General features: G+C 42.1%; 2 protein-coding genes across 2 annotated transcripts; one reads left to right on the top strand and one right to left on the bottom strand.

Moving 5' to 3' along the window:
* Positions 1-931: 931 nt before the first annotated feature.
* On the bottom strand, positions 932-4,241 carry LOC133915692 (uncharacterized). The gene is made up of 3 exons (XM_062358951.1): positions 3,869-4,241; positions 2,398-2,565; positions 932-2,241 (listed from the first exon to the last, which is right to left on the bottom strand). Exons 1-3 carry the CDS (start codon positions 4,030-4,032, stop codon positions 2,223-2,225), a joined length of 351 nt encoding a protein of 116 aa, XP_062214935.1. The 5' UTR covers positions 4,033-4,241; the 3' UTR covers positions 932-2,222.
* A 902-nt stretch (positions 4,242-5,143) lies between these two features.
* LOC133915691 (polygalacturonate 4-alpha-galacturonosyltransferase-like) lies at positions 5,144-10,126 on the top strand. Its single transcript, XM_062358950.1, has 8 exons — positions 5,144-5,327; positions 7,154-7,185; positions 7,263-7,323; positions 7,421-7,464; positions 7,661-7,995; positions 8,069-8,426; positions 8,534-9,121; positions 9,550-10,126. The coding sequence occupies exons 1-8, from the start codon at positions 5,249-5,251 to the stop codon at positions 9,823-9,825; spliced, it is 1,773 nt and encodes a 590-aa protein (XP_062214934.1). The 5' UTR covers positions 5,144-5,248; the 3' UTR covers positions 9,826-10,126.
* Positions 10,127-10,827: the final 701 nt, after the last annotated feature.

Here is a 10,827-nt window from a genome sequence, read left to right as displayed (position 1 = left end):
AACGACTTTTTGCAAGATCCGCCAGTTGTCACTTTTTTTTGATTCTCTTTTCGGAACCTTCATTAGCGGCTTTTTAATGGGGATGCAAGCCCGGGTTCAAACTCCGGACCGGCAAGGACACACCCTTGCACCTTACCAGTGAGTCATGCACTCGCTTGCTCTTTTTGACCTTGGTTCAAAAGCTTAAGTTCCCCTTTTGACGACCGTATTAATATCCTCTGCCAATTTTGAAAATGCTTGGAATCAAAGCTATGGAGAATTTCCTCACAAATATAAAAAAAAATCTCACTTTATATTGGAAACCTGCCACTTCCTTCAGCCTCACATATCTCAAATTCCACTGGACCAATGGAGAGAGTGCAAATCCCACGACTCCGTTGTTCCTCAACAATGACAGGAACCGAATCCAGAATTTTTGTACGTTGTTCCTCACTGACGAGAGTACTGTCACCACAGAAGCTATTCTTGGTGCTTCAGCTGGAATTTTTGTTCAATGATGAATTGGAGTAGGATAGCGTGAGCATCTTTGCTTAGATGATGCCAGTTAACCGAAGCACCTGTTGGATAGAATCACTAGAAGGGAACAGTTAAGTTTTTAGAACATATACTTTTTCCATCTAGAAAAGGGAAAGAAGTATTGGGAATTCACTGTTTAACAGTTCTGTTTCTCTAAAAAAATTAGTGGTATTCTGTTTCTCAAAAATCCTAAACTTTTTTTAATGTGTTTCATAATCCATATGCAACCCATTTTAATTAGAGCACCCAAAAAGTCTATATAGAATTTAAACTAAAATACAACAGCTGCACCACAAGAAAGATGAAAATACAACAGCTGCACCACAAGAAAGATGATGAGGCTGCCTCATGTCAGTCTTAGTTCCTATCATCTCGTGTGTTATCCCTGCCATTAGCATCAGCATCCAACGAGGGGAGGAGGAATTCATGTCCGATGGATTCAACGGACGGAGAACAAATGATCCAAAAATAATCAAGGGTATCTATACTAAGCCAGTTGGCAGCTGTTTACAACATGGATAATCCCTTATCTCCAACCGCCTTAAGCTCCTGAAGGATGTCATCCTCACCATCCACTGAGGTAGCCAATGTCCAAAGTAGCCTCTGATGGCAATTTGTTCTACACAAGGTGGAGGACATAGATTACCAAAAACCGCCTCAATTTGCTTGTGCTCCTCTTTGCTGATGTCATCTCCTTCACCCTCACCATTTTTTATGAGCCCACTAGTACATTTAAGCTCAAACATTGTAAGATGGGATTTACTGCTTATCTTAGCTCTAGCAGCCACAGATACAGAATAGGCCTTCTCCAAACCTTCTATGTATGGCAGCTTGAGTTCCAACAAAGAACCTAATTCTTCCAAGCTACACCAACAACCATTTGTGCTATCGTCCAAATTGGTCTGGAACCCCCACATCTTGACCAAATTCTGTAGCAGTCCAAAGTTCCTGACTGTAGAGGTTATCTTGGTACCTCAAATGTCAAGTGACATTAGATGTTGCAGTTTCACAATGCTGTCCGGTAGTTGAGACAAATCTTTACATACATTAAGGTTCAAGTGCTGTAAAAGATGTGAATATCCAATATTTTGTGGGACTGTAGAGATGCATGTGCCTTCAAGTCCCAAGTACCTCAAACGCCTCAGGCCACAAACAGACTACGGCAGTTCAACATTTGCATCCTGCAAATGTAACACGCGCCAAGTATGAAAGTTTATTCAGAAAATCCTTGAGCTCAACTGTGGTGGCAGTGGCACCCAATAGCATCAATGTTCTCAGTGACTTTCGTTTTTGTAAAGCACCACATTTCACCTCTTTGTTTGATATAGATAGGCGACAGAGCTTCGAATTGCTAGTTATGCTTTTCCCCTCGCTGACCAGAAATCCTTCATCTTTTGTTATATGCTGAGCAAAGGAGTGTACAACATCATGCATGCCCCATCCAGACTGATCGTAGAATCGAGTATGTTGTCAATGTCGTACATGGTGTCCCAGAACTCGCTTACCCAGTCCCCCACAACTGCGTTGCCATCACGGATGCGCTTCTTCTCAGCATCGGCCAATATGCTGCTTAGGTCACTGAACGTTCTCTGCAGCTTGGTGATCTCTCCAGGCACACCCAACAGCATATTTGTTTCCTGCCTGGTCATATGAAAGAGCATGCCAGACAGCCTGGATGCTAGCGCCTCCAGCATCGCCGCTTGAATTCAGGAACTAAGGAACAGCCTGCAAATTTTGTTGAGTGGTGCAGATTCCAAAACATAAGCTCTTACAGTGGAGCTCTAGGAATAGTAAAGAAAGTACTGCCCAATTTAGTGTAATCACCATCAACAGAGACATGTTTTGGCCTGTATATCCCCAGGTCCTGGCAAGTGGTTGTACCTTTTTTCTGGTCTGCTAACTCCAGACGACTTATGATCCATGGTTCCTTCCATTAGTGAAGTAAAAACCGGCTGCGATGACCAAAGGTAACTACTGGTTGGTGCCTTTTTACTACAGATAGACCTTGATGACCGAGTGCCCCAATCAGTGGAGTTGTTGGACAGAGACCTGCAGAATGTATCAGTGAAGAGTTGTTAGACAAAGACATGCAGCAGATGACAACTCAAACGGACGGCAACATGTGGGAACGAATTCAAGCCGAAACACACAAATATTATTATTTTTTTATGATGGAAATCGAAGTAACTCCCCGACCTCCACTTTTGGAGAAAGTAGGCATCCCAAGTTCGGACATACATATACACGATGCTAAATTGACCATTTCTTTCTTGTATCACGTAGGGTATACTAATTGACAATGGAAGAAAATGGGCAAGTGCATTTGCTTTCGGTATATTATTACAGCAGCATGCATTACTATTATCATGTAGCCAAGTAACCCGGATTGTACAAGTAGTCTAAAATTAAAGGTTTTCAGACATTGTAGTCTAAATTATGTGCGCACATCTCGTTTATTTATTCATTTTTCAAAAATGGGATATTTAGTTTTTTGCCACTCAATTGGTGTGACTCATCCAAACTGCCATTATTTTCGTGTGCAATTTTTGTGATGCCACCAAATCTGCGAATTCTTAGTTGTATACCACTTTGGACCCTTTTGCCACTACCTTTCTTCTTCCTCCATCTCCTTCCTATGCTGCTCCCTCTCCTGTCCGAGCTGAGGTCGTTGGCCAGCACAGCTATAGACTCGCCGTTGCGCCCTCTTTCGCCCTCAGCAGTCATGCAGCTCGGCCCGTGGCGGTCTTAGACCTTGTCCTCGGCGGCGGCCATGGAGCTCGGCCTTGCCGCGGCATCCCAAGGCCGCGGTCCAAGGTGGTGGAGAGGAGGAAGAGGGAGCTCGTTGGCCCAAGGGAGGTTCTAGACCGGGTTCGCGTTATTTGTTGTCGCCATGGCCGCTGGTGAGGAGGCATGCGTCCTTGCCACAGGGGCCAACGACGGTGGCTCTTGTGAGCTGACGAGGGAGAGGGGATGCTTATTGACCTTGCCCATGAGCACATCTCCGCGACCTACATGGTGACCACATCAATCATGCGGAGTCCGTGGCAGTGCCAGAGACAGACACGACGGCGGCGGCGGCAATGGCCGGAGCAGGAGGAGAAAGATGAGGCAAGGAAGAAGAAAAGGGTAATTGTCCATAGTGGTAAAAAATAAGCAATTCACAGGACCGGTGGCAAGAAAATAATTGTATATCAAAATAATGACAATATGAGAAAGGCTTTTCGATTGGGTGGCAAATAAATAAATTTCCCTTGAAAAATCATCTTGTTTAACAATCATCGGCAGCGTCAGCGCCAAGAAATAGATTCTAGAGGAAAGAAAGTACTAGAAGCATCAGGCAGTGGCGCAGTACCTTCTTGGCTTGCAGAGGCGAAGAAAGCCATCCGCTCCGTACATGGCGTCTTCGGGCTCAACGGGCCGCTCCGCAGCCGAGCCGCGGCGCCGGCCATGGTGCCGGTGAGGGCCCCCGCTACCGCCCACCGCTGTCTTGAGCCGGGCGATCTTGCCGGGGAGCATCTCCGCCTCCTCCTCCTCCTTCCGGCCTTCGCCATGGACAGGGGTCAGGGGCTAAGCTGCGAACGGGGATAAAATTTCACCGATTTTGGGCGAATCCCCACCATGACATAATTTTTTTTCCTTTCTGAAGCCCAACCTAGAACAGTAATAATTGTTCACAGCGTCGCGTGGCGTGTTCGAGGATATGACAGCGGCACGTTTGGGTGAGAGGCAGTAGGATTCAATTTTATGGGCCTAAAAGTGAAAGTTCCAAAATAATCCTCGCTCTCCAACACAGGCTTGCATGAGTTGATTGCCGTGCTTTCAAATAGAAATCAAAATTTGTAACAAGATAATAAGCAGTTATACCATCCTCTTCTCCATGTTTCCTTGCTTATATGCAGTATAACATTCTACATATCTCTTTGATATGCCGGTTTAATCAATAATTTAGTCATCTTTCTCATATTCCTGATGCCATGAATAAATGAGTTATTTTTAGCCATTAAGCATAGTAATATTTGAGGTTAACAAGTAAGTTCATCAACTAATAATTATTGTATATAAGTCCAAATAAACTTATATTTTGAGCTAGACGAAGACGGGCTACTAGACTATTTAGGGTTGTAAATATAATTTTGGTGTGTGTGACCCCCCCCCCACCCGAGAAAATTTTAAAATGTCATTTTGAATCCTCTAAACTCTTCTTGGTTCTTAGAAGTTCATTCCATTTTTCTAGATTTGATTTTTTTTCTTAATCAAAGTGTATTCTCAAGCTAAAAAAAACTAACTTTTCATGAAGTAAATCATTTGGACATGGACACTTTGCTAAAGAGATATACTGTTTGAGAAGAGGCTTGTCTCACCAAATAATTAATTACTAGAAGTGTAATGACTCACCTCTCTTTTCTTTTTCCAAAAAGGGTCATACCTCTACATTGCAATTATAGCAAAAAGTGTGTGGAGACTACTCTCTCTCTCTGTTTATCTATTTTTCTGGTTAAATTTGTGTAAACACGTCTATAACACGACCGTTGATTAAAAAACTTCGCAAGTAAATTTAAAATTCACTGAATTCAAAAATCATTGTTGGGAATCTGTCAAACACACACGTACGGCACCGACACTAACAGATGTGCCAGTACAGAGTGTACTGGTCGCCCCCTCCCCTCGAAAGCCCGCGCGAGCCCTCCCCTTCCTCCTCAGTCCGTTCCGATCCGAACCGAGCCAGCCGGCCATGGCGATTAGGGCTGGCCGCTCCGCCCTCCTCCTCCTCGTCCTGCCCTTCCTCCTCTCCGCATCCCCCCGCTCCCAAGGTAATGCCACTCGCAACCCAATCCCCATCTGCCCTCCTCTCTGGCCCCCGCTCTCTCTCTCTCTCCCCCTTGCGGGGATTCCGTTGGTCCGCGCGCCCTCGAGAATGCCACGGCGGAGCGGCGCCAGATCTGTGAGATTTTCCCGTTCGTGGCACGTAAACGGCGCTGGTCGTGCGCTGTGGGGCTGCACCGGAGCGGATTGTGATTTTCGGGGCGAGTTTAGGTGGGTTAGAACGGCGGCTGCTTTTTTTGGCGGTTTGGTGATTTTGGTAGGATTATTTCATGTGGAGGTGGGGCATTTGATGCGATTTGGGTCCGCTTGTTAGGGGGCTGTGTATCCATCTGAGTGCTTAGTTGCTACTGAAATGGTCTGAGTTTCATGATGATTTGCGGCTAGTGTTCGAATATTGGTATAATATATTTTCCACAGTCATTTTTAGCTGGCAGAATTTAGGAATAATGCCTTTATGACTGATTGATCGGCTGAAATACCATCAGAAAATGTAGATTTCATTGCTAATGTTTTTGGGTGTTTTTTTGTTCTTGTTAGTATACCTTCTCCTATTACATGTCCTAATGTTGCTATCATCGCTGTGATACAATGTAGGTAGCCACATGGGCCTTTTGCGTTTTCGGAGCATACTCACGTGTATCTAAGGAATTCCTTAAAACTAGCATTGCATATAAATGCTAAGTGTTTTCCCCTATGTGACACTGTATGTGGCGATCCCTATTTTGCGTGTTGGCAAGCAGCTATAGTTAATGGTTCTAACCCACATAAATTTCATGATACTCTCAAGTCTCATTCTATTGCTTGTATTTTTTGAGAACAAAGTGTCAAGCGTCTGAATTGTGAACTGATCGACACAGGTACACCATACACCATGCCTACAGTTCTAACCTGGTTACCTGATTAACTGCTCAAAAGCAAATGTTGGTGTATTCCACAAGGAAATAGGGCAAATAAATGCTTCTATGTGGTCTTGTATACAGCCTAGTAAACTTGTTTTTAGGATGGTGCCACCTGCATCATTTGCATCAGTAAGGTGCTACTATCAACTTAGATGGCCATCTGTTACATATATTATACATTCTGAAAAGCACATGAAGTTTACAGAAGAAAAAACTACAGATGAATTTGAACGGCATAGAAACACATTACTAACATTTCAGGCATATACTTTTCTTCTAGTCAAGAAGTGTCTGTTTTTATTTCTGCACAGTTTCAAGTTATGATGTTGCATATCAATGACAGATGCTGACAAAGTTCATAGTTTTCAGTTGCTTGTTTGACTTGTGTATGGCGAACAAGTAAACTCTTTACCCATCAGTTTACTTAAGCATGTAAAAATCATGAAGGGCATTACTATATATGTCACATTTAGCATTTTGTTTGGAAACTGCCAATTGTATTTCATATTGGAATGTTATCTTTATCTGTTTAGAAGATAGTGTACCTTCACTAACCTGCTCAATTCTCTATCTAAAGTTTGGCCCTCTTTTGAATTGGCAGCAATAGATAAGCAGCATTTACTCTTTACAAACATTGCCATCCTGTTCTCTTATAGGCTTTGTGCTACAGTTCGCTGTTACCCATTTTAGCTTGGTAGGAACCATTAACTTCTCAGGAGGCCCTTGAAAGTCTTTGGCTGTTATTTTTTCTTCCTCACACAATTAAAAAGCAACAACATGTGAAATAATTGCTCATTGAAATATTTACACTAAATCCATGCGAACTATGGTCTGGATTTCTTATAGATATTTGTCATGATTATAGAATCTGTTTCCTCGAGTCATGCTAATGCAATTGTTTCTACTTTGTGCAGCTCAAGTGGATCAACTTTATTTTGGCAAACAGGTCAGTAAAACAATATCATTCCTTATTACTTTCTTTGTGTCAAAATATATGTGCTTATATTGCAGACTTCATGTCAGGTACCGGACTGGAGTAGGCAACCCAACTTTGAACTGCAGAATTTATCCTCGAGTCAGAAGGGTGGGTAACTGAGTATTAATACTATGTGTTTGTTGTACGTGAGTGCGTCTACTAAGAGCAGCTCATTTTAATATGGATGCTATACTTTTTAATGTAGATGGCCTTCATCTCCTGAGCAGGCCAGAAGAAGCAACACGCAGGGTATCATTTTTTCCTTCCGTACTTATTCTCGTAAATTGCAGTATAAGTAGAGATGGTTTTAGTTGTGCTTATTTCATCATTTCCAGCAGTGGTTAACCGTCCTTCTCATGTCACTTCTTTCATGGATTACAGCTTATTCTGAAATGAAATCTTGTCTCTGTTTATATTTGACCATTTTGATATTTCCTTATTATAGAAATTAAGGGAGAGAACTGGAGTAAGGAAGAAAATGGAATTAGTGCAGCAGGATGATGAAGCCCTGGTTAAACTTGAGAATGCAGGTATCGAACGTTCAAAAGCTGTTGATTCTGCTGTGCTGGGAAAATATAGCATATGGAGACGCGAAAATGAAAATGAGAAGGCAGATTCAAGGGTTCGTCTGATGCGAGATCAAATGATCATGGCCAGAATATATTCTGTGCTTGCCAAGTCCAGAGACAAGCTTGATCTTTATCAGGAGCTGCTCGCAAGGCTCAAGGAAAGCCAGCGCTCCCTTGGGGAAGCTACTGCTGATTCTGAACTTCCTAAGAGGTGGTGCCTGCTCGAACTGTTCTTTTGGCCGTAATTTTCTGCTCTACTGATTTCTCTCTTCTCTAATTTGTAGTGCTTCAGATAGAATCAAAGCAATGGGTCAAGTTTTGTCAAAAGCAAGGGATCTACTGTACGATTGCAAGGCTATTACCCAGCGTTTAAGAGCAATGCTTCTGTCAGCTGATGAGCAGGTCCGGAGCTTAAAGAAGCAGAGCACCTTCCTTAGCCAGCTGGCGGCAAAGACAATCCCAAATGGCATCCATTGTCTATCCATGCGCTTAACGATAGACTATTACCTTCTGTCTCCAGAGAAAAGAAAGTTCCCCAATAGCGAGAACTTGGAAAATCCTAACCTTTATCACTATGCTCTTTTCTCGGACAATGTTTTGGCAGCATCAGTTGTGGTCAACTCAACCATCATGAATGCAAAGGTTAGTCCAACCTGATCTTCAATTTGGAAGTGTAATTTCTTCATTATGTGTATAATCGAATGACCCAATTATACAGCACTCATGATTTTCTTGCTATAAATCTGTAGGAGCCTGAAAAACATGTGTTTCATCTTGTTACTGACAAACTGAACTTCGGGGCTATGAACATGTGGTTTTTGCTGAATCCACCTGGGGATGCAACAATCCATGTTGAAAACGTCGATGACTTCAAATGGTTAAACTCCTCTTACTGCCCTGTTCTGAAGCAGCTTGAGTCTGCGGCCATGAAAGAGTACTATTTCAAGGCTGATCGTCCAAAAACACTCTCTGCTGGTTCCTCTAATCTGAAGTATCGAAATCCAAAATATTTGTCCATGCTCAACCATCTAAGATTTTACCTCCCTCAAGTCTATCCCAAGTTGAATAAAATCCTTTTCCTGGATGATGACATAGTTGTCCAGAGGGACTTGACTGGACTCTGGGAGGTTGATCTTAATGGAAATGTAAATGGAGCTGTGGAAACATGTGGAGAGAGTTTTCACCGGTTTGACAAGTACCTCAATTTTTCAAACCCAAATATCGCTCAGAATTTTGATCCCAATGCATGTGGTTGGGCTTATGGAATGAACATGTTTGATCTGGAAGAATGGAAGGAGAAAGACATTACTGGGATTTACCACAAATGGCAAAATATGGTGAGTTGGAAATAAGGCTTACATTACTTTCATGCCCACTTTTCTTTAGAATATTGCATCTTGTGCTCTTACAGAACCAGCTTGCCTATATGGAGTCTGGTATTTCAGATTTCCACCAAGTAACGTTTTCCATTGTCATGCATATATAATTTAATCGGATACATGAACCAACATGCTAAATATTTACTTAAGAGTATGTTTGCATTGGAACTTGTAATTAATTTTCGTAATATCAATTTTCAGTTGTCGCTACATCTCTCTTAATTAGTTCATAAACAGATGTGGGATCTGTACTAACAGTTAACTTATCCTCTTAGTTTCTAAACTAGTGGAAACATGATTTTACTGCCTGAGATGTACAGATCAAAGCACATGTTCACCGAATTCCATAACTGTACTTCACACTGTTTTCCCTTCTCTTCTTACAGAACGAAAACAGGCTGCTCTGGAAATTGGGGACACTACCGCCAGGACTTCTAACTTTCTACAAGCTGACACACCCTCTGGACAAATCATGGCATGTGCTTGGCTTAGGGTACAATCCAACCATTGAGCGCTCAGAAATAGATAATGCCGCAGTCATCCACTACAATGGGAACATGAAGCCATGGCTAGAGATTGCAATGACAAAGTACCGACCTTACTGGACAAAGTTCATCAATTATGAACATCCCTATATTCATGGATGCAAGATAAGCCAATAGACGCCAGCTAAAGCATCTTTCCGTGATGAACATTGGAGTTAGACGGGACTACAAATGAAGTCCTCTGTTAATAGTATAACTCTACCACACATGTTCTTTATTCATGTCATTAGATTTGTTAGGTATCTTGTGTATGTAGTGTCCTCGCCCATTTATGGTGCTTTCTCCACTAGCCCGTTGTGGGCTTTTGTTTTAATCCTCTTCTTTCTGTCATGAGAAGAACGATGAGCTCTATGATTCTCATCAGCTGATAAATGCAATCTGTCTGAATCTGTGGGTGATGATGCCATTTGAACTTTTCTGCAAGTGTGCTCGATTGATCATACCTTTGTCACAGTTAAGAAGGCAATCATACATCCTCAGTCCACGATAACCATTCAGAATATTTTGTCAGACCGGCCTTTTGGATAAAAGCATCGGCCCTTAAAAAGGAAATTGCATTCTGGAACTGGTAACAGTTGCATAGGAAAATATGAAACCTGGTCCACAACTATATTGGAACACAAAATTTCCTGCTATGCACATACTGATACATCGAACATGATCAATCAGAACCTCTGACTTGTGTATAATATACTGGCTGTAAAATTCCTATGTTGGTACACTATTATACCAACAAATACATAACCTTCCAGAAGGTGGCTATTCGACAGCATATCAGCTAAAGGAAGTAAGCAGCTTGTAGAGCATTTGCCTTTTCGGATGCCGCTGACGCATCTGCGCCTCTTCCATCCACTGAGTATGCTTTCTCCTGAAAAAAGAAGAGAAGATAGAATCGAACTTTAATAGCTTTAGAGTTGAAACGGGATACAAGTGGAAATATGGGGATCTCATGAGTGTCTTCTGTAACACCCTGGTTTTTTTTTAAAAAAAAACCCCTAAAATTTGCTAGAATTTAATTAGGTTTAAAATAAATAGAATAGATTAAAACCTATATTTTAAAATAAATTTAATTTGCCCTAGGATATATTTTTGTGTTGCGTTCATGCTAACATAGAAGCA

Source organism: Phragmites australis, chromosome 4, assembly GCF_958298935.1.
Source record: "Phragmites australis chromosome 4, lpPhrAust1.1, whole genome shotgun sequence".
NCBI lineage: Eukaryota > Viridiplantae > Streptophyta > Magnoliopsida > Poales > Poaceae > Phragmites > Phragmites australis.
This window is presented reverse-complemented; position numbering and strand designations above follow the sequence as displayed.

Excerpts from the sequence above, each read along its gene's own strand:
- LOC133915691 (XM_062358950.1), top strand. The coding sequence starts at position 5,249 with ATGGCGATTAGGGCTGGCCGCTCCGCCCTCCTCCTCCTCGTCCTGCCC. Across the intron at positions 7,465-7,660 it reads CAGAAGAAGCAACACGCAGG|AAATTAAGGGAGAGAACTGG; the intron begins GTATCATTTTTT and ends TCCTTATTATAG. Across the intron at positions 9,122-9,549 it reads ACCACAAATGGCAAAATATG|AACGAAAACAGGCTGCTCTG; the intron begins GTGAGTTGGAAA and ends CTCTTCTTACAG.
- LOC133915692 (XM_062358951.1), bottom strand. The coding sequence starts at position 4,032 with ATGCTCCCCGGCAAGATCGCCCGGCTCAAGACAGCGGTGGGCGGTAGC. Across the intron at positions 2,566-3,868 it reads CGCCTCTGCAAGCCAAGAAG|GTCTCTGTCCAACAACTCCA; the intron begins GTACTGCGCCAC and ends TACATTCTGCAG.